The sequence below is a fragment of the Columba livia genome, chromosome Z, assembly GCF_036013475.1.
Source record: "Columba livia isolate bColLiv1 breed racing homer chromosome Z, bColLiv1.pat.W.v2, whole genome shotgun sequence".
In the NCBI taxonomy this organism is placed as follows: Eukaryota; Metazoa; Chordata; class Aves; order Columbiformes; family Columbidae; genus Columba; species Columba livia.
Window position 1 is genome coordinate 13,104,178 of NC_088642.1, and position 22,558 is coordinate 13,126,735.

The 22,558-nt window shown below is 44.4% G+C and overlaps 1 protein-coding gene across 1 annotated transcript in view; it reads right to left on the reverse strand.

Annotated features, from left to right (window-relative positions):
- Window positions 1-15,292, reverse strand: part of DMRT1 (doublesex and mab-3 related transcription factor 1) — a 62,065-nt gene extending 46,773 nt beyond the window's left edge. The window contains exons 1-2 of the mRNA XM_065047254.1: window positions 14,834-15,292; window positions 11,833-12,016 (exon numbers count right to left, since the gene is read on the reverse strand). Coding sequence (XP_064903326.1) covers window positions 11,833-12,016; window positions 14,834-15,121 — 472 coding nt within the window. The 5' untranslated portion in view covers window positions 15,122-15,292. The remainder of the gene's footprint in view (window positions 1-11,832; window positions 12,017-14,833) is intronic.
- Between the last annotated feature and the right edge of the window lie 7,266 nt (window positions 15,293-22,558).

Sequence of the window (22,558 nt, forward strand, 5' to 3'; positions counted from 1 at the left end):
GCAGCTCCTGGAGCTGAAGTGGCCAGGGACTGATCCACCCCACCTCCTTGTCACAGCTACGCCTTGCCCAGGCATTTACCACCTGCCAACTCCTACCATGCTTTTCACCTCCTCCCAAAACCCCAAGACAGAACAACCAGTCACCGCACCTTTCCTGCAGCAGCTAGGGCAGAGCTGGGGCGTCCCACAGCACCACTTGCTGGATGAAGCAACTGGACCACCAGTTCAGCCGGGGCTACCCATGAGGAGTGGGCATAAAGGCAGGAGCGTCTGCTGGAGCAGGCATGTGTCCTGGGGGCAGGAGATGGCTTTATTTGCTCAGACATTAACGGCTGCACTCTCCCGCTTGTCAAGATTCACTCGACAGCTAGAAAAATACTCATTTTCACCCTGAAGGAATGAGTATTACTTTTCCTCTCCTCTAGGAATAACTCTTGAGCTTTTCCAGTTCTGCCTATGAAGGGCTAAACCAGTCCTAAGCAAGACAGCACATCTCACCAAGAACAGCATTTGCCAGAAAGAGGCACTCTAGGATAAACGCTACACAGCAGGGACAGCACATTTCAAGAAAATCTGGGAAATCCCAGAATTAAGGTTGTTATCACCGCGCCTGAGCCTCACGGTGGATGCACCCAAAACTTTTCACAGGACTCTGCATCTGCATGCTGCTTCTGTTCACAACGTCAAAACCCATCCCATGAAATGACACAGAAAACTTCAACTCAAGTTGGTCTGGTCCGGCAAAGGCATAAGCAAACTGTAACAATCACACCGGGGATTAATTAAATCTTAGATAAGGGGGTCACTAAAGGGCAACATAAATTGCTGTCTCTTGCGCCAGGACACATCTTCTGGTCTTCTAATAATTTATGTGTCTCCCACCTGAGCCCTTCCAAGTTCAAGCCCATATGTGAGAGTCCAGACCACAGCTATATCCTCAGCACTAGCTGTGAAGAGAAGCCTAGGGAACAGTACAAATGGGGCAAACAGATGTTGTATGTCCCTCACCTCCTCTCCCAGCCTCCCATCGCTTTGGCCCAGTGACGCTCCTGAGCCTGGTGTGGGGTGCCTACTCAAAAATCACCAACAATCTCCTTTACAATAGCCACTTTGAGCCCACTTTCCACTACGTTCAGGGTCCCCAGGGAAGGAGTCCCACTAGTTCCACAGGTACCTCACCAGTTTCAGGCACAGAAGACACCAAACCTCCCTCCCATCACCACAGGTCTGCCTGGAGGGGCTGTGCCAGTCCTTGGTCATCCTTTTCCACCGGGAACCACCAGCATTCAGCACAGTACCCTCTGGCCACCAGCTCATGTGCAGTGACAATGTTTCTTGGGGACACACTCCTCTGTTTTTCACTTCTGGTATGGGTTAAAGTGGCTATAGGTTGCACGTGACCCATCATCTAACCAAGCCTTCCCACAGTGCATGTATGTCTTCTGCACTGCTTGCCAGGCCCTTCTTGCACCTACCATGATGACCTGTGGTGATTCCAGGCTTGCTTTCAAGATACCAATGGAAGACCACACAGCTTACAGCCAATACATGTCTCCAGAAACACCGTCCTGTTAGATTCCCCGCTCAGACCTATGTTGTCAGATGACCAGGATCATCCTTCTTAAAACCATGTAACACATACAATAGCGATTTTCTGTCAGTTCAGTTTACTAATCAAGGTGTCAGCGGGTATAAAAACCAAATGCTTCGCAGAATTTGATGGCATCAATAGGTCACTTTGTCAAGCAATTTTGTAATGACAGAAGATTACTAACTTGGCATAATCTTTTACCCTTATGGGTAAAAGATTCTGTTAATTCACGTTATATGAGCATCCCGTAACAGCTGCATTTCTCCTTCTCCTGCACATTTCAGTTTGCTGCAGACTGTTCCACTGTTTTCACAAAAACGATGTCAGGCTGATGGATTTGTAGCCACCCACCCTACCACACTCACTTTTTAAAAACACTGGCACAATGTCAGCTTTCTTCCAGGCCGTAGGGATTTCCCCAGTGTTAAAAGACAAATCAGCATTAATGGACTAAAGAGGTCCTCAGCCAAGTTTTCTGTTATGTTTGTTTGTTGTTTTATAAATGCCGTATTCAAGTTATTCCATGAAAGCAAAATGTCATCTTCTCCATATACAGCAATAGCACCTGCCTTTTTTCAAAGCAAAGATCATAAAAGAATATTGAGCATTTCTTCCTTCCTCTCTTCCAGATGTAGATTTATTATCCCATAATGGGCCAAATTCCTGTTAATTCTCTGTGTGTGTATGTGTTAATACAATTCAAAAACCTCCCAATTTTAAGATTTTTTTGTTAATCTTAAACTTCACACAAAACAGTATTTTTTAAAGGAAAACATGATTTGGGAGAAAAAATAACCAGGATGCAGAAATGCCATTCAGAAGACTGCTGCTTGGCATAATAAGTTTTCCAGTCATACACACAGCCTCAATCCAGCTCCAGCTAAGAGGAGCTGAAATACCACCACTGATTTCAGTAAAACTGGAAAAGGTGCATTTGTTCACATTTAGCATACACTTAATAAAAATGATCTGCTGCAAACATTTAGCATGCAACTTAAAAATCCTCCTAATATGGCTGAAGAAATAAAACCTACAGAAAAATAATTTTTATTTCCACACTTAATGCAAGTTTCAGGCCCTCAATAACACTGTCTGCAGTAGCAAATCCCACTTTCAGTGTCTTCTGCCACTGACTAGAGCAGAGTAGTTGATCTGTTTCTGTGAGGTGGGGGGCACTACTTGCTCTTTCCTTAGTTGCACTGTTGATCTTTATAATACGGCTATAGCGATCATATTCAAAACTTTATTGGCAAAAAAAACCAGCCTTAGTAAAGAAAAAGCATTCGAAAACGTTGAACACAGCTTTGAGTCTGTGAGGATGCTATGCACTATTTTAATCCTCCAGGATATGTTTGTTCATGCTGAACTGAGACAGCAGGATTATTTACATATCTAAAATTATTAGCAAACATGACAGCTAACAGGATCAGGACCAATAAAATCAGTGCTTCAGAAAACTAGAAGCATGAGTAACAAGTGCCATTTTCAATCTTCAATAGAACAGCTGGGAGTATGACTACTATGTGTGCACATATATGTTTAAATGTTATTAATAATCTTAAGATACTTGATAAATACATTTACAGCCATTATAACTCCTTGCATTCAGACATCCATCAATCTACTAAAGGGTGCAACAGGAGCAAAACTTAAAATCAACATGACTTAAAAAAAAAAAGGAAGAAAAAAAAAGAGGAAGAAATAGAAGGAAATTAGGAAAGAAAACCAGATTTCTAGACAGTGATGGAAAACAGCCCAGACACCTGCAGGCACAAAGAAGCAAATTGAGAGGAGGAGAAAGAACTCGGTGTGGATAAAATGTAAAGGGATTTAAGTCATTAACAAGAGATCAAAGAGAACATCAGAAGGGAGGGAAGGCTTTACAAGTGTTTGAGATAGGAGACCTTGGAGGAAATATGACTGGGATAAAATCATTATGGCTCACACTAAAAATAATAAAGGGAGTAGGGCAATGGCTGGAATTAGCTGGAGTCCATGCTTGGTTATAAGCTATATGATGACAGAAACCCAAAAGGTTTCTAAAAAAGACCAACTAGAAATAACAGGAGGGTTTTTTCACTCTGCCTAATAGATGATGGAAAAACTAATATCAGGAGTGGTAAAGAACCATTGTGGACACCCACTGGGCCTGGGCAAGTGAGCAAAAATCACATGCACGTGCATCACTTTTGTACAGGGTTGCCAGTGTTGCATGGAAGCAACAACATTTGCCTTCACAAAATCTGCTGCCATGCAAATGGATCACTAAGGAATTTTACTGATAGCACAACTGGTAGACAGAAATGTACAGCAACTGGAACTACAATGGGTTACATCAGCTGAACTTCTGTTGTGCCCACAATTATAGGTCTCCAAGTCAGAAAATGGTGGGCTGCGCTGTGAGCAATAGAAATAATGTTAATAGATAGCAGATAGAGTAACTGTGAAAAAAAATAAATCATAAAATAATTAGGCATCCAATCTCATTGCAAAGAAAGAGAAGCTCAGTGGTAACTGACAAGCTCTTCAAGAAAACATAAGACAGAAGTGCACAAATTATGTTTGTACTTCAGTAACTGAGCTATTCACAACTCTGATTAAGACTAGCAGGTAGTTAAACTCAGGAGAAAGTTCAGCAAAGCTCAGGAAAAAAAAATAGAATAAACATACAAAAGTGTTCCTACAAAAGATACCTTTGAAACTGCATTTTAGTCCCCATATAAGTGACAAATCTATTGAAAATGGGCCAACAGGCTGAATTAAGAAATTATTTGATAAACAAAGCAAAAGAAAGCAGTCTTCAAGGTATAAGAAAGCATGTGAAAAAAAGGCAAGAAATCACACCACTGCTCAGTTAAGGAAGCGTGCAGTACTCCTTTCACTCCCCACTTATATCTTTTCTAAAAACAAAAAGAAAGCCCCACACATTCAGATAAGTCATAATAACTGTTTCAAGGACACAGAAAGGAACGAGGTTAGATGCAGATAGAGTAATAATGTGCTCTCGGACAGAAAATTCTTAGTACATCTTCTGCTCCTGCTACATTCCTTATCTTGGTGTTCATGACAAATGGAAAGCACAAGCTGGCACAGATAACTCTCTAAATGTGAATGCACATATGCAAATGCCAGCGTGATGGAGGAAGAGCTTCCAAGGCACAAAGAACAACAGGGCTGCCCACCAGCCCCACTGGCCTTTGGTAGAAAGAGAAACCCCCAGCTCCAGGTATGAGGACAGTGTACACGGCAAAGCCTGTTCAGAGCTGCTCGGTGGGGACCTTGCTCTAGGTCTGGAAACCTCACCTGATGTGAGAGAAGTCAGAGAGAAAGACGCTGAAAACACAGACAGCACTAGGGTGAAAGATTTCTGGGGAAAAAAAAAAAATCTACTCAAAATTCTTTAGGGGGAAAAAAAGCTCTTCTGAAACGCGAAAGAAGGATGGAAATACCTGCTGAGCTGCCTGTGGGTTTCCACCTCCACCCCTCCGGCCAAAAGGTGTTCACAGAAGCAGGTCTGGGTAGGTGGCGGCCAGCCCAGCAGCTCCCCTGATCCTCTGACATGCTGCTTTCCCCAGCCCCAGCCCTGCACTGAAAACCTTCTGCCAGCTTTTCCAAATCTTTTTATGCTACTATCTGTTTTTACACATCCACTGAAGCTTCAGACAGGATCCAACGCCTGAAAGGAAAAGTAAAACTTCTTGACTTAGAAACTTAATTCTGAAAATTGCCACCAGTTCTGCCTGTTTCACTGACACGACAGAAATACTGCAGTTTTGTCAGGGTCTGTGCATCACTGAATAAACATGCATGGCACTTAAGACATTAGCTCAGATAAAACACAAGCACCTACACACACACACAAGGCTGCAAAGACGACGAATGAATGTTGCTTGAAAGGAGGCGCAGGGAAAGTGCAAGCTTTGCAAGCTGCAGGCTCCAGAACTGGAGAATTAACTGGAAACATCTAATCAGGGATGCAGAACCCTGTAACATTATGATTTATTTAACACAGTCAAACAATGGCCAGAGGCAATGAATCATACAGGAGATGAAAAAGCTGCAGGAGATTTCTGTCATCTAGTTTAACCTGCACATTGATCAGAGTTTACCCCCATATTAATCACTTGAGATCGTAATCTAACACACTCTTAAACACCTCTCCTGATTATGCTTCACTTACCCCCTTGTCCTTATGCAGGTCACTCCATTGCTAATTGCACTTCTAGTTAGGAGAAAAAGTGTCTACTGTCTAATTTAATTTTGTCTTTTTTAGTTTCAAGCCGTTGCTCCTTGTTATGCTGTCTCAAGCACTGTAAATAATCCCTCCCCCTCCTCCATATTATTACCTCTCAAATATTTATAGACTGTTATATCCACCCTTAGTCTCCTTTTCTACAAGCCATACATCATTTTTGTCACCCTTCTCTCTATACTTTCAGATTTATCTATGTCCTTTTATAATGAGATGCTTAAAACTCCTTTGCAGCATTCCCAAGTACAGGGAAACCAAAGCAGTGGAGAGATGCAGAAACGCCCCCCTGGCTTCACAAGCAATGTCCTTCTAAACAACTCTGAGCAAAAAGCACGTGTTTTCAGTAGGAACATAAGATTGCAAAGGCATGGTAACCACAGTGTGAGGAGCTTTGTTCATCACATAGTTGTATCAGTCAGGAATTTTAGAAGACTATTAGGGGAAGCTTTATCCTAAACCAAGGAAAGATTGTTCAAAGTGAAACACTCCCCACATATTTACTTAGTCCAACATGAAAGAGATTTAGCAACTGACGAAAGCCCCATACAGGCAGAGGACCATCTCCAGCAACTGATCCACGAAACAATAGCCTGTGTTGTAGAAATAATGCCAGTGCAAGAGAGGTTAAGACAGTTCATAGAATCATAGAATAGAATCATAGAATGTCCTGAATTGGAAGGGACTCACAAGGATCACCGAGTCCAACTCCTGTCCCTGCATATGATAACCCCACAGTTCACACTGTGTGTCTGAGGGAGTTGTCCAGTCTCATCCTGAACACTGTCAGGCTTGGGGCTGTGACACCTCCCTGGGGAGCCTGTTCCAGTGCTCCAGCACCCTCTGGGTGAAGAACCTTTTCCTAATGTCCAACCTGAACCTACCCTGGCACATCTTCCTTATGGATGGAAAGGTATCAGTTATTCACAGGTGAAGGATGCAAAACCTATTTCTTTGCCAGCTGTTACAATCCAGAAAAGACACATTATGTCCAACTATGGTCTTTTCTTTTGAACAGGGTTGTTGCCTGTGGGAGAAGCTGAGGAAAAGCACCAAGAATCAACGGCTGGGGCTGCTCGGCTCTCAGTATTGAAGGAAGGCCAGCAGGACCAGGAGACAGTCAGCAACCAAAACTGACGCAGCAGCAGTAGTGGGTGCAGCAGAGGAAAATCATCATTAGAAAGTAATGAGGAGACAAAGACAAAAGGAAAGAGCAGAATGATGGACCTGTAACCACTGCGTGCCCACCAGGACCTCTGAGGACATGCTGCCATAATGTTAGCCCTGGCTTGTGCCAGGCAGAATACATAATGCCTCCTTCTCCTTCCTGCTGAGGCTGCTGCCACCTGAACCAGTAATCCTCTCCACCACTTGTCAAGCCCCATGATGCTGATTTTCTGTTGAAATCTACCATAGATTTAGTCATTAAGTGTTTTTAGGTCAAAAGAGTCAGCATTTCTTTCCCAGGATTGCAAATTCCAATCAGTACTGAGGCTGGCTGAATTTCAAATCTCAACACGTTAATGTCAGTACAAAAAAGCGGGCATTTCACAGACCTCTTTTTCACAGTGGGCATTTCAAGTGCCTCTGGAAGCCAGCTGGCCAAAACTCTGTTCAAAGCAGGGCCAGCATCACAGCTGGATCGTGCTGCTTGGGCACCATCCAGCAGAGTTCTGAGTCTCCAAAAGGATGGAGGCTCCATAACCTCTCTAGGTAACCTCTTCACAGAATCACAGAACGTTAGAGATTGGAGGGGACCTCGAAAGCTCATCCAGTCCAATCCCCCCACTGGAGCAGGAACACCCAGATGAGGTTACACAGGAATGTGTCCAGGTGGGTTTTGAATGTCTCCAGAGAAGGAGACTCCACAACCTCCCTGGGCAGCCTGTTCCAGTGTCTGTCACCCTCACTGTGAAGAAGTTTCTTCTCAAATTTAAATGAAACCTGCGTTCCAGTGCTTAAGCACTCTCTCTTAAGCTGCCACTTAAGCACTGGCAGCTTCCTCATGTTACCCAGCAATTGACTATAATGAGACTTTTTTACAACACTGAAATTCAGACAGCATGTGATACTATAATGTAAAGACTAAAAATTACTTCCTCTCAAAAAGAAAATTTCCTTTTTTCTTTTTTTTTAAACCAGGACATGATACCTTCCAATTATAACATTTTAACCTCATCTGCAAGGTCATGACATCATTTTTTGAAATCACAATACAGTGTTGTGGAAAAGGTCAATGCAAAAGAAAACATCTAAAAACCAAAGGAAGAGTAAAGAGGGCAAGGTATGGATTTCAGAGGCATCTAGGGCACTGCAATTTCAAAGGGATCACAGTACCACCATTCATTAGTCATAGTTATTATTGCAGACCCCACTACAGTCCATATTTACGAGCAGATAAAAAATACATATGCTCCTCCAAGAGTTTCAAAGTGAAGGCAGCACCTACTTGGCAAAATGTGTAAAGAACACTACTTTGCTTCTGTCATGCATAATAAACATCGCAAGTGGAAATAACAAGCGCAAGCTTATTCCTCACAGTTGCTGACAATGATATGTCTAATTGTCAGTCAGCGATACTGTGAAGGCAGCTGAACAATGCCGTCATTAATGGTCAGTGCAAAGCCAACAGGACACCAGCCGCCATGGAGCGCAGGGGCCGGCACTCAGCACCAGGCAGCAACCCCGTCCGCAGTGCATGCTTCTAAACTGGGCCAACACCACCAGCAGAAAGCAGGGGTGCTTTCCAGCACCTTCCAGTCATCAGGTGACGTGTGTTGCAGCCACCCCACCCAGCAAATGTGACCCTCAGTCTGTGACCAGGACCAAACAGAATGGAGGAAAGGTGAAACACACTGTCTCCTTCCTTTGGTGCGAGCAGCTCTCACCTGAAGCTGTTTCAGGATCACGCTTCCCCAACTGCCACCCTGGTGATTTCTAAATACTAAATTGGCAGAGATACCAAACTGACATGGAACAGGGAAGAACTCAGGTTTTAAAAAATGAGTATGTATGAAAGGCACATTTTAAATGCCTCACCATAATATTTTCCTGAGTTTTCCACACTAGTTAACCTAACAAAACGTACTTACCCTACAGAAAGAAGGGCAATTACTTTAGATGCCCTGGTATCACGACTTCTTGACACTCCGTACAATTAAACAGCCTTTGCTCTCAGCAATCTGCAACTTTTAAAAGGAAAATGCACAGAAACTACAAAATCTATCTGCAAAAGGTTCTGCTAATTTCCTGTGACCATGGTCTGCTCCCTTCCAACTACCCCGCACATTTCTAGTTTGCGTTTGAGTGGGGAAGATACGCTCCATCTAAAGTAAACACAGTTTCCAAGCTTGTGATGTGAATGCACAAACCCCTGCAGTATGACCATGATAACTCATTTTTCCCCTTTTCAAAAACAGCATGTCACAAAAGGATCTGAAAAATTGTCTCTGGTCTCTCCAGGTGTCATAATATTTCTGATCTGCCAATAAAACGGATACAGCAAGGAAAGACTCTCTCTCTGGCACTATGTCTGATTTGTGTGACTCCTTCATACATTACTCCTCCGCTGGCAAACAACACTCTGCGTGACGGAACTCCAGAAGAAAAAATGCGCTCATGAAGCTAAAAACTTACAGGAGGAACAGAATTACCACTGACACAACCATCTCTTGCCCAGTCTAGCACGTTTGGTACAGGGCACGTTGCATTCCCAAACCCCCCAGGGCTTGCACGGAGCTGCTGACTTACCCCACCATGAAGGGTTTTGCTCTCTCTGCCTGCCTTAGCAATTACTGTAAAATCTGGCAAAATCAGCATCTCAGCCTACCAAACAGAGACATTCTCATGGGGTCTCTCGTTTTGCTTGCAGTTGAGTGTACCAGTAAAATGATATAGCAGCAGTGCAAGAATCCTTCAAGTAACTGGTCCTAAAACAACCTGACACCTAAAACAAGAACTTCATGTCACTTATCTGACAAAATATCTTTATGTGCTAAATAAAAAAAAAAGAAGCAAGTATAGCTCGCTGAAAATAAATCAGTCTTTCCAGGGTGAAGCCTGTAGTCTAACGTCTGATGAAGCCACCCCACATGTCTGGACAAACACAGAGCGCCTGATGCAGCTTCGGAGACACGAGTGGCATTAAATCCACAGTTATTCGGGACAGAACTTTACACAGTGCAGTTGCCTTTGAGCTAAGCGTGAGTTTCTGCTGCTACTTAGGTGCCCAAAAACAAAACTAGGAACACAATTTCCTGTTCATTCCCAGGTTCTTCCATTTCTGGTGAACAAAACTGACCCTGCCTTGATTCTTGGGTGTAATCACATCTTCTATCTTGATATGAATCTGTGTATTTTAAATGTTGTCACCCACACACAGTTATTTAGTAAGATGCTTCAGAAACAATGTATTTGAATTGCTCGCAAAGAGAAATCCACTCTAAAAAAGATGACTGCAAACCTTTTACAATTGCTTTGACCAAGAATTTTCAAACAATTCAAATCGCTTCAAAATTAGGCATTTTCATCTTTTCAAGACTTTATTCAAGCATGTGAATTGCCTTAAGCTTGTTTAATTAATGTTTTTCACTAAAATACCATAATTTCATTTAATTAATAAGAAATTATTAAAATGGGATTAATAAATTAAATACTTCCACTGACATTTTAAAAACATTACCAAAGCTTAAGCAAATTTTGCTGACAGCAAGACAATTTCATTTTTTGGCCTTTCTGTATATGCAGGGGTTTTCTTGTTCTCCTAAGTTACATGCAATCTCTATACATTAGTGAATATACTACTTTAATCTCCAGCCAGCTTTTTCCACATCTATAGACAAAGCATGCAGTAATCAAAATATGAAAGGAGTAATTGCCTCAATTCAAATGTGGCACTAACATGACTGCAATAATGAAAACAAAAAAGCTAATAAAAAGCTATTTATTGTTTTATCAACCAGTTCTTCTACAAGCTTTCCAAAGAAATTCCTCCACATTGGTCTGAAACTACCTATCTGCAATGGATGCAACAAATCCACCTGACAATGCTTTAAATGGCCTGCAAAACAGAGTGATGTTGTTTGACAGACTCACATATGTGCTGTCCTTTTATTAGTTAATGCAAGGCACTGTCCACTTCAGAAGCATCTTTTTAACTAGGAATTATATTCACCTGTATTACCGACATCAGCACAGATCAATAAAAACAAATACAACTTCATTTTCCTTTCCTCTGTTTGCCTTTTCTCTTTTCTGTCTAAACAGCAAAAGTCAATTACATCAGTTTCATTTTTATACATATTCAATTAATGTATCTGTCACGCATAAGCTCTTCACTGGAAAAAGCTTTTTGCCTAGAGTCTTCACTTCAGCTCTTTTAAGTCCTCATTGTGCTTAGCCATAGTTCTACTGAATCTGCAGACAAATGGTTATTGGTTCTGGGTTTGTTTGTTTGTTCTACACGGGTTAAATGCAATACAGTAACATGTAGCAGAGTGGAAGGGCTGTGTCAGTCTGTCATAGTTCATCACACCTGGCCACACAGAACAGATCAGGTCACATAAGGTGGCAGCTCTCTGCTGCTGGGGCCAATGACATTACCTACATACTCGGCTCCTATACAATGATGAAAACTCTCCAGCTCTGAAGAAGTTACACAGCCAGCCAACAAGCTGTGGCCAGGACTGTGACACAAGCACAAATCTTGGGAGAAAGGAAAAATCTCCTTATAAATCTCTACCTGCAGGTATACACCCTACTAAATTCAATTACAGCGCTAGCTAATGCCAAATTGATTTTGATTTTCAAGTAAAAATAATCAATTAATATATGAAAAGGCCAAGCTCGGGTTCTTCCCTTCTGCTGACCATACCAACAGTGCCACACCATTCCTGGAGAGGGGATTCTCCACGACCCCGCCGCTGCAGCAAACAGCAGGCAGGTGTAGCAACAGCAGCCCCTGTCCCCAGCAGCCGCCACCCCAGCGCTTTACCTGACGCTGTGCTCGCTGCCGTCATGGCTGTGCTTGTCGAGTGGGTAGGGCTGCTGTTTTCCAACAAGAGACAAGAGCTGCCACCACTGTTCTTCTTAACAAACGTCTCCGGGGCGCTGGGCAGGGGCACTGGGTGGCTGATTCCCAGCTCCTCTTCCTGAGCTTGCTGCCTTCTCAGCGCAACCTGGGAACAAGAAGACACACGCAGGGCATGCTCTCTGGCTTCTGCACAAAGTATAGTGGCACCACGGAAAGACTCGAACTCAAGGCTGGTTTTTCCTCTTGGTACTCTCTACGGTGTTGATGGCATGACCCAGCCAGTGGATAGAGGAAGACATAAAGGAGGTTATAAAGATATTTAGAACCAGCCCCCTTTTCTGTCCAAACACATACAAACAAACCTACAAAATGCCGGTGCTATGTACATTTCTCTCCAATAAAGCCAGATGAAGACATTAAAGCTGACTGTACTTACCCAACAGAGGTGCCCCTCAGCAAAGCATACTGTAAAAAGCATAGAATCGCTACCCTCCTCTCTGCTGATACACAGCGGCTGGAAATAAGAAATTTATCTGCTTGCAAGGCTCTGCTGTGTCTCTTCATCAATATAAAGCAGCTGTTTATGAGGGCTTATACCTGCAACCTGCTGCTCTGTCCAAGCCTGCTGGGCAAGCTTGCTTGCTGGCTCTTTGCTGGCAATCTATCCCTTCAAGGCAATTTCAGTGCACAGAGAGCTATCACGGCAGAGGCACAGCAAATGCAGGGAATCATCCTGCAAGTATGTCAGCCATCATCACACACATTGCAGATAGCTGGCCAGGCCTGGAGGAGCAGGAACTCCCTGTGTCTTTCCCAACACACATCAGTAGCTTGCTCCATAGCCTAGCTGGCACTAGTAAAGCCCACAGGTACCATGGAGTCTGGACACGGATACAAACAAACCACATTGCCTGCTTAGTGAAGATACAGAGGATCCCTTCTGCTGCCTCCGAACTGGCAGATCAGTCTTGCACAGTGATCCTCCTGTGCCAAATATGACATGTGGTCCAGGCAGCAAACACAACGCTGGAGGCTTTTACAGAAACCTACCCTGCAACTTGCCAGGTGACTGATTTGTATCTGCATTTGAACCTTAGAAATCTGTCCCAGATTACAGACTGAGATCATGGGCTTTTCTTGCTGGAAGTTCTCCTGGGTAACCTGGACTGAATTTCCCTCTATATCCATGTTTAACAGCAACATTTTTCTAATACAGACGCATAATACTGTTAAATACCAATAGCGCTTGCAAGAGAGGCAGCCCAAACAGGGGGTGTAAATTTGCAAACACCATGGGTAACTTTGACTTCACAAGCCAACAACCTTGACCTGCAAAATTCCACCAGTGCCAAGGGGCTTATTGCAGAAATATATCAAGAGGGGGAAAGTCAGATTTTCAATGTGTTACTCCTACACAGATAAGGTTCAGTTAGGGAGGCTTTCAAAGCCACTTTCAAACACCAGGCAGGGAAGAGAAAACCCCCAGGAGGGTCACTGCCAGTACCTGCTAGCAGGAGGCATTCATCTCCTAGCAGAAGCTGCTGGGCAGCATGACAACAGTCTGTGCAGAAGGGGACACTTGCTCGGGCAACACCCTATTTCGTGCTACCTCCCCCGAGGCAGGCAGCAAAGGGATCCACATTTATTATTCAGTGATTCACACCATGCAGAGAAAGTGCATGTTACTTGGGTATAATACCAATTTCTGGACTACCACGCCACCGGCAAGGAGGAACTATTTAAATGAACAAAAGCTCTCAGTAGGTTCAAAGGACGTTTCATATACCTGCACTGAATAATTAAATTAAAAAGTAGGAAAGGATTTAATCCAGGGCTGCTAAGGTTTTTTAAAATCTGTCAAGCGGACCTTCACTTCATGCACGACCACAAAGCTCTGACAGCACTATAGCTGCAAACCCGGTCGGTGACTCTGATACCCCTGCCTTCTCCTGCACCGGTTGCCCTAACGCCTCGCAATTAATTTGTCTGCAATGGACTGGTTGCACGAACGAGAACGTGGAACTCGATTCACAGAGGTCAGTCCTAACAGTCCTTCTGTAGCCCCAACAGTCCTCCTGTTAATGTCCTCCTGTTAACAGGACTCCTCTTAATGAAGTGTTCAAGATAAAGATCAAAAGGTCTAATACAGCTGCCATTTGCACTGCCAAAGAGTTGTGACTTCAGCGGTACTACCTACCGGAAAAAGTTACACAGAACTGGACGCAATTCGGTTTCTTAGCGAATTCTGTTGAATCTTCGTTTAGATTTACGATGACCCAACTACAGAGCTGTCTATAGAGCCGCTCTATGTAAAATCAGGAACACCGTTAGAAGAAAAGTCATTTTAGAAAGGCGCTCAGCTAAAGCCAACTAGCATCAGGAAAAGCAGATATACCGAATACGACACCGCCAGTGGGAAATATTCTCGCTAACCAATTAATTGGCTAAATTATTCATTATCTATTTTAAAGCAAGCTGAAAATCGGCAGTTTGACGTTAACTACAAGCCTTCCTCTCTGAAGGTTTTAAAACAGATCCGCGCCCTTGGACTTTGCCGGTTTTCTGACGGGGACGCGTGTTCGGACGGGAGCAGCCAAGCGCTCACGGCTGCCGCTGCTACCTCACCGGGTCTTAAATCCTACACGCTGTCAGGTCATCTCCTACTTTTATGCAAAAAAAAAAAAAACAAAAAAACAAACCAAAAAACATACGGGAGAACTAGAGAAAAGCTTCGCCAATTCAGGCAGGCGGTGGCCTAAGTGCATCCCGGGACGCGGCTCCCCCGCGGCCGCGCTGTCCCAGCGCACCGCACGCCGCGGCACCGGCCGCCTGGCTCCTGCGGGCACCGGGACGCGGAGGCACGACCCCACCGCCGGCAGAACGCCGGCACGACAGCCCACCCTCCCCGGGCAGAGCCCGCCGAGGCGGCGGCGGCTGGCGGGGGCCGCCCCGCGGGGCTCACCTGCGCTGCCATCACCCGCTGCCGCTCGGCGATCAGGCTGCACTTCTTGCACTGGCAGTCCCGCCACATGCAGAACCGCTTGTGCCCCTTCAGCGGCGAGGAGTAGCCGTGGTTGCGGCAGCGGGCACACTTGGGCAGACGCGGCGGCTTCTTCCCCGCCACGCCGGCGGCGACCCCGTCCGCCGGGGCGGCCGCCATGTGGGCCGCCGCCTTCCCGAAGCCTCCCGCCTTGTCCCCCGGCCCCGCGGCGTCCGAGGGCTTGCTGAAGGCCGGGGAGTCACTGGGCATCGCGGCGGGCTGGGGGCAGCCGGGCGAGGGGTCGGCGCGGCTCTGCCCTGCCCCGTCCCGCCACCCTGCGCGTTTTGGCGGGCGGCGGCACGCGGGCGTCGCCCCTCCCGCCGCGGCCCCCCCGGCCGGCCCGAGCGGCCATGCAGCCCGCTCTCCCCCGCGGGGCAGGCACCAGGGGTGGGGAGCGGCCACCCCTGCCGCCCCCCTCCTCCCTCCCTCTCAGCCCGGCCCGCGGCGGCAGCACGGTGGGGAGAGGCGGCTCCCGCCCGGCCAGGCGGGCGGCCGTCGGGTGCCCGGCGGGGCGGTGGGTGCTGGGCTGGGGCAGCGCCAAACGCCGGCTTCGTGCTGGAGGGGCCGGCGTGGCTCGGGTCGGCCGCGCTGCCCGCAGGCCCCGCACGGCAACGCGCCCCTCGCCGCGGTCGGAGGCGGCTCGGCGGCCGCCCCGCAGCGCTGCGGCTGCTCTGCCCTTCCCGCCGGGGCAGGGCCCTGCGCAGGCCGCGCTGATGGCGAGGCCGCCGGCCGCGGTCTGCGGGAGCAAGGCGGGAGGTGGGGAGGTCATCACTAAGCCCTGTGTTGCTCTGGGTTGGGTAAGCCAGGTTTGGTTAGGCGACCAACATGGCCTGGCCCAGGTAGAGGTGTGACCCCCAAATAAAACACTCCAGTTTGCAGCGGCTCAGGTGCTCTCCTTTGTGGGGCTTCTGGCTGCTTGCTGCGCCATGTGCCCTGTTTGCAGGTTACCTTACACTCATAACCCTAAGTGGATATGGACATAGATCAACATCTGTGTGGGAAGTGAACCCAACACGTACCGGCAGCGCGGCTGCGGCCACAGCTGGGTAACCAGCACCTCTGGAGTGGGTGTGGGTGGCTGGAGCCGGCATGCTCCGCAGATGATCACAGGAGAAGATGCTTTTGATTTTCTTTTTTACATAGGCTCCCCTTCCAACTTGGCACTAGGTGATTTATAGACCCATGCAGCCCTACAGATATTATTTACAGTATTAATATTTCCTCTGTTACACCTTTAAATCTTTCCAGGCTCGACTTTAGATGACGCTATCTTCATGCTGAAATGAAACTATTAAATTACATCTCAATCTAAGATGAATGACAACTGTCAAATGAGGGACTCAACAGAGATGAAGCAGAAAGCGCCTGAGATTATGTGAGGCTGATTTATAAAGATTGCATAAAGATTTCTATAACCCCAGCTTCATGACTCAGCATATCAGATGGTAATAAGTTACAGTAGGTAGAAATTTATTTCTGCTAGAAGTAGAAGAAGCCAAGGAAAGCTTCTCTCTCTTCGAGATCAGCTATCTCCCAGCTAATTCTGCTCAGACTGAGCCTCTCTGCTTGAAACTATCAGTGCTGATCCCAGCCTGAAGAAAGCTGCAGGTCCTTGCTGCTTGATGCTTTCCATTAGCTTTCACTAAATTACATTTAACTAACATTTTCCTTCATGGTACAATGTAGGAGACATTTATGGCACTTTCCATCCTCTGGAAAGACCACATTAAAACACTCCTGTTAAGGCCCAGTCTCCTGCAGTCAGGTGGTCCTCAAGCGAGGCATCAGCAGAAGCTGGGTGGGCTTGAAGCGAGGGTGTGACAATCATTCAACTCATGGAAACTTAAACTTTTCCCTTGCATCGCTTTGCTGGGATTGACGTTTCTGATGTCAGTAACTGCCCATTTTCCTGCAAAAGAAGAGAAAATTAATACAACGTTCAATGGAACAAAAATATGATTTGCCTATACACCTAATGGTGTATATCACTAATGTTTAAGGAGATGAACAACACATACAGGCGTGCCTGGCCTCATATATTGAAATGTGAAATTCTACCCTGAACAAAATCAGTTGAGAACTTCTCAGCTCGTAGGGGCATTGATCAAGCTCCAAAGCTGCTGTCTAGACGTGACCTTGAAAGTGAAAATCCACTTTGTGAAGTTCTGTGCACGGTTGAACACACTGCAGGTATGTTTTCAGGTGCTTGAATGCGAATTGTCTTGAAGTCAATTGACAATGCAAATTTAAAAAGGAGATGAGAGGAGGCTAAATCAAAAGAAAAAGAAAGGCAAAACAACAACAAACAGAGGTATGAAAAGGTAGGAGAAAAAAAAAGTACATCAACAATGACAGAAGGAGCAAGAGAAAAACTGGAAGGAGTGAAAAAATAGAAGCACAATGCATAAAGAAGACAAAGACAGACAAAGGAGAAATAATAGCAGTCACCAGCTGCTTATATATGACATTTCACTGGGAACTAAGTGGGACAGCCAAGCTCAGAGATGAATCACAAGATGCAGAAAATGCAACAGTTCCAAGAAGAACATTAATTCAGCTGTCTTTCACATAATTAGTGTTTTCTACTGCTTTTCAGGCTAACTGCACAGGTCTGTATTATCCATAATGTTACTGAACCTATTTGTGAGGAACGAAATATTAATGTTGTTAGTACCTGTCTAGTATTTTGCATTCCAGCTGAATACCACCAAAATACCTAGATGCCTGATGAATACAAGTACACGGTTGATCCTTTAATGATTAATTGCTTTGGTTTTGCTAGCTCAAGCTGCACCTTGAGTATGGTTTCAGTATGTAATGTTTGTCTCAAATTTTTTAACAGGTATTTGATGAGAATGACAACACAATACTGGATTTGACATTTGTTGGAGTCATGAACGAATAGGAGATGGTTATAAACTGCCAGTGGTTCTAACACAAATCAGAGCAATCTCACTGCAAGTCTTCTGGAAATCATGGTCGTTCATTTAATGTAAGGCTGGGTATCTCTGATTTAAATCCACTGATGTCAGTGACTAAACATTACTGCAGTTTGCTGGCACCTTTGGAAACAATGGTAATGAATGTTTCTGGTCGAAAAGAAAAAATAATCAAATTACCTTTTGTCTTTTTTTTTTCCTAAGTAGCTGATAGATATCCTTTCATTTTAGCTTTTTTTGCGTAAGTCTTTAAAGTACAAAATTGCTAGTGACAATCTGTCCTTTGCCAATGCACGCCTTTGGCTGATCCTTTGAACATTGCAAAAATGTTTATTTGCTCATAAGATCATAATTTTGAAGCACAGATGTGAACAAGCCATGTCCACACCACACTTGGCATGACTGAGCATCTCTGTAGAGAGGTCACAAATTAAAAGAGGACATGATTCTGGCACCGTGGCATAGAAAGTGAAGACCTTTAGTTTCGCAGAGGTCAGCAGAGTTGAGAGCATTTTGTAAGTCCATGTTAGATATCTGCTAAATCTGATTCTATTTAATATAGTGGGTTTCTTTGTGTTTGTTTGGTTTGATGGTTTTGTTTGTTTGTGTGTTTGGTTTTGGTTTTGTGAGTGTTTTTGGTGTCAGTGGGTAGGTCTGATTCTGTTTAATATGGGTCTTTTTGCTGTCAGTGCATCGAGCCAGAAGGGTTTTTCCCCTGACAATCCTCATTGTTTGAAACCATTGTGTCCATAAACACTCTGGACATTTGGAATGAAATATCAAAGACAGCCAGAAGGGGTCAACCAAAGGAGAGAAACGGTGCTAGCACGTTCCCTTGAGTTACTGATGGGATCTGGGAAACTCCTCAGTGCTGGACTTGAGTGCTTGCCTGCAGTGTTGAGCATCTTGGCTGCCCTACAGCCATTGTGTTAGTAGAATGAACAGGTGTACAGCTACCCCCATCTCCAGTCCTGGAGCTGTGTTAGTCCACACATTTCATTTCCTCATGAGTCATTGGCTTGATATCAGCTGGTCTACTTGTGTGAGTAGCCTCCCATGCAAACTTAAGTATTTGCCAGAGTGACAGATGGTCATGACAACTAAACCAATTGAAATGATATTTCGGGAAAAATCCAGTAGGTGGCATAAATAAGCCGTGCATTTTTTTTCAGTTTCACTTGTGTACTTGTGCTGTTCTCTTTCTTTCATTCATTCCTTATTTAAACCTCCTTTAGCTTACAGGAAAGCTGAAGTTTTGTCCTTTGGCTCCTAAAATGCAACCCCACAGGCAAAGTTTTTTTGTTCCAGGCAGATACTTTTATTGACACCTTCTGGCAGCATATAGCTTTTTGGGGGGAGGTTGCCTTCTGTATTCATGTTTTGACATTTTCTGTTTTCAGGTTATGCCTGTAGAACCACCTGCAACACAACAAAAGGTCAAGGTTTCTTCTTAAGACAGGCAGATCCAAACACAAACTTTCCCTTGAATTGCCCAGTATTTACAAGAGTTTAAAATCATCCCTAGAGGTGCCTCTCAGATACTTCTCTGTGGTACTATAAAAGAGTATTGGCACCAGCAGCATCACTCAAGATAAATAAAATTGGCTAAGCCACTGGTGACTTTTGCTATAAGTCAATCAAGCTGAATCTTTCAGTCATAAGGCTTAAAGTATTTAATTCTTCCTTGCTCAAAAAAATATTTCTAGGGCATGTGGCCTTTATGTGTAGGGTGCTCCAATGTGGTACTTGGTCCTTTTGTCCTTAAACTCCTTTTTCGTTTGCTGTCTTGGTCTCAGGAGTTCCTGTTCCCTGAGTGAAAACTGAAGTGGTTTATAGCATGGCCACCACTTGGCTATTTGCTGCGTTTCCTCTGTGAGACCTAGGGGAGTCCCTGAGGAGGGGTTTCACCTTCTCTTGGTGCAAATCCAGGCCCATAGGGAAGATAAGGTGTAAAACCCATCCAGGAGACCCTTCTCCGAAGGGTGCAAGAATGTGTGTTGGCAAGGGACAGGGAACAGCATCAGCTGTATCCCAAATTAGAGAACAGGCCTGCCACAGCAGGTCACCCACCTTAATCACTCTTAAAGTTTGAGTTTCATTCACATTCTGCTTGCTGGTGTTCTCCTGACATGTGGAAAGGCAGCCACCACATCGGAAACTTCAGATGAGCTACAGCTGAGAAAAGTCAGCAGAGGTTCTTACCTGAGCAAACATGTTAGCAAGATACACACTACTCAGGATCTAGAGTTTAATGGTCCAAATGTCGGGGTTATGGTAAAAATTATTTATGTAAAAATAAAGAAAAACCTGCCTGTAGCAATGGATGGCTCTTCTTGTTCATAGTTGTGAGACCAGTTGATGACATTGGCCCACAGTGCTCAATAAAAATGTGAGCCACTGGAAACAAAATTCACTCGATTGTCCCAAGTACAGTACAAAACTAAAGCAGTATTCAAGCATAATGAAGCTAATAGAATGTAGATATTTTTAAGATGCACATGTTTGTCTTGTCCCTGATGTGACTAGTTTTTACTAGTGACAGGGGTAAAGAAAAGAAAAAACATTTTTTACAAACATCTACATTTTCCATTTCCTCATTTTTTGTGCAAGTCAGAATAATTTCACTGCAGATTTAAAGGCTGAAGAGAACACACTGTCAGCTCCTTGGAAATTTCAATCATTGCTAATAATTGACTTGGATAGCTATTTGGAAGCATTGTTAAGTCCGACCTATAGAAGTAAAAAAGTGAGTCTGGGGAAACCACTGGATTGCTTCTTCTCAGTCTTCATTGTTCATTTTAGGCACACTTAAAAATTAATTGGATCCAGTGACTTAGAACATTGAAGACTCCTGCATGACTCATTAAGCTGACATTTCGAACATTTGTAATTCACACTGTAAGAATGATAGAATCACATAAGCCATCTATACATTCAAGCTCTTTCATCAGGGTAGAACTACTGCAGAGAATGCCCTTAGTTTTGAATATCATCATCAATTCAGCTTAAGACGTCTGTAATGGAGCTGAGTTTGATAGACTGCCAGAGTGTGACAAACTAAGCTCCAGCCTCTTAAAAATAGGCAACACAATTAATTGCTACTTTTTTATTTATGGTCTTTTATCTTTTAATGGATACAGTTAAATTCCCACTTCATTGAGCAAGCCCATTGGCATTTAAAGGAACAAATAGATCATTTCAAATTATAAAGCACTTGCTTTATTACCTACAATTTCTTTTGAATTGTGCAAGTGTTTATTATTTTATGTTCTTGATCTTCAGTAACCCAAAACTGCTGGAATTCCATGATAGTGAGGGGCATTTTCAGCTGAGGTATCTGAAGGGCCAGTGCTTGCTGTGTTGATTTGTTGTCTGGCCAGTTTACTTAATTATTTGTGCATTATTTTTTTGTTGCTCCTAATTCCAGTGCTTGACAGAAGAAAAAATACTTTTCCAACAGCTCCTTCTGAATGTATTGTCTTCTTTTTTCTTTAAGCCTAAATAAATACGAAGTATCTTTTACACAAAATATTCTGCTCCCAGGGGATCACATTTCATTCTATGGGACTTCCTATTAAAATCAGTCAGTATAGCACACGTGTCTAAGAGCAAAGTTTTGTACTGCTTTTCCCTCGTTTTTTCCCCCCTTCCCACATAAAGGCTTTCAAATCCACTGAGGAGGTGCAGGGCAAGGGGGGTGGGGGAGTCAGAATTGCCTCCAGCCACAGCTGAGCTCTTCCAAGTGTTTTAATCAAAGTCAAATGACTGTTACTTAATCAGCCATGCTGTGAAATGACTTGATGTGTGCCGCTGACCTTTCACATCTAGGCAGGGAGAGAGAGGGTTTCTTCTTCCCTGTCAGCCTGGATCTCTTTGCCTGCAGCCTCCCCCATCTACCCCCGGGACCCCCAGAGCAATCAGGCAGTTCAGAGGTGGTCCCCAAATGCTGCAGACAGCATGCTGGGTCTTCCCATCTTCAAGGGCTCATGGGCTCATCCCGCCTCCACCATGGGAATCCATTTCAGAGGAACAACCTGGGAGATTTGGGTCCCAGGAGACATACAGCTCTCAGGATAGGCTTTGCTTAGCACCACGGATACATTCAGAGCACTTAGCTGGCTTCCTTAGGTAGTTTTCTTCTGTCACTTGCATGCCAGTCAGTTGTGTTGGGGTTAATGATCTCTGTGCATCTTGGAAAGGCATTGGCTAATTAGGAGTAACTGAGATTCTCCAATTCTATTGGCTAGAAGGTGCTAAAGAAGATGACACATTGTTACAAATGAGTTCAGCTGTCAAGCTATTAATTGTAATTAGGCTGGCTTTGTCTAGACATGGAGATACCTTGTCAGGTGGTGGGAACATTGTGTGGAAACTAATTAGTCAGACATCTTAATTTTCTTTCATCCCTATGCAAACAGTATCTCTTGCAGATGCCAGAACAAAGGTGTTCTGAGCCCCAGTCGGCCACCCCAGCTTGGTGCATGCAAATATGCACATTGCCTGAGTAAAACATTTATAAGTACCCTCAGAGTTTGAAATGGTAACAGTTAACACACAGTAAGGTTGAGAACAAAGAGTAGCTTTGCTGCATGGTTGTTTAAGCTATTATTTTCTCTTACCTATTTTTAAGAAACTAAGGCATAGAGATTGCCTTTTCACTACTGGAAGGCAACTTCTGTGAATTCACAATAATTATGTCTTAGAAGAC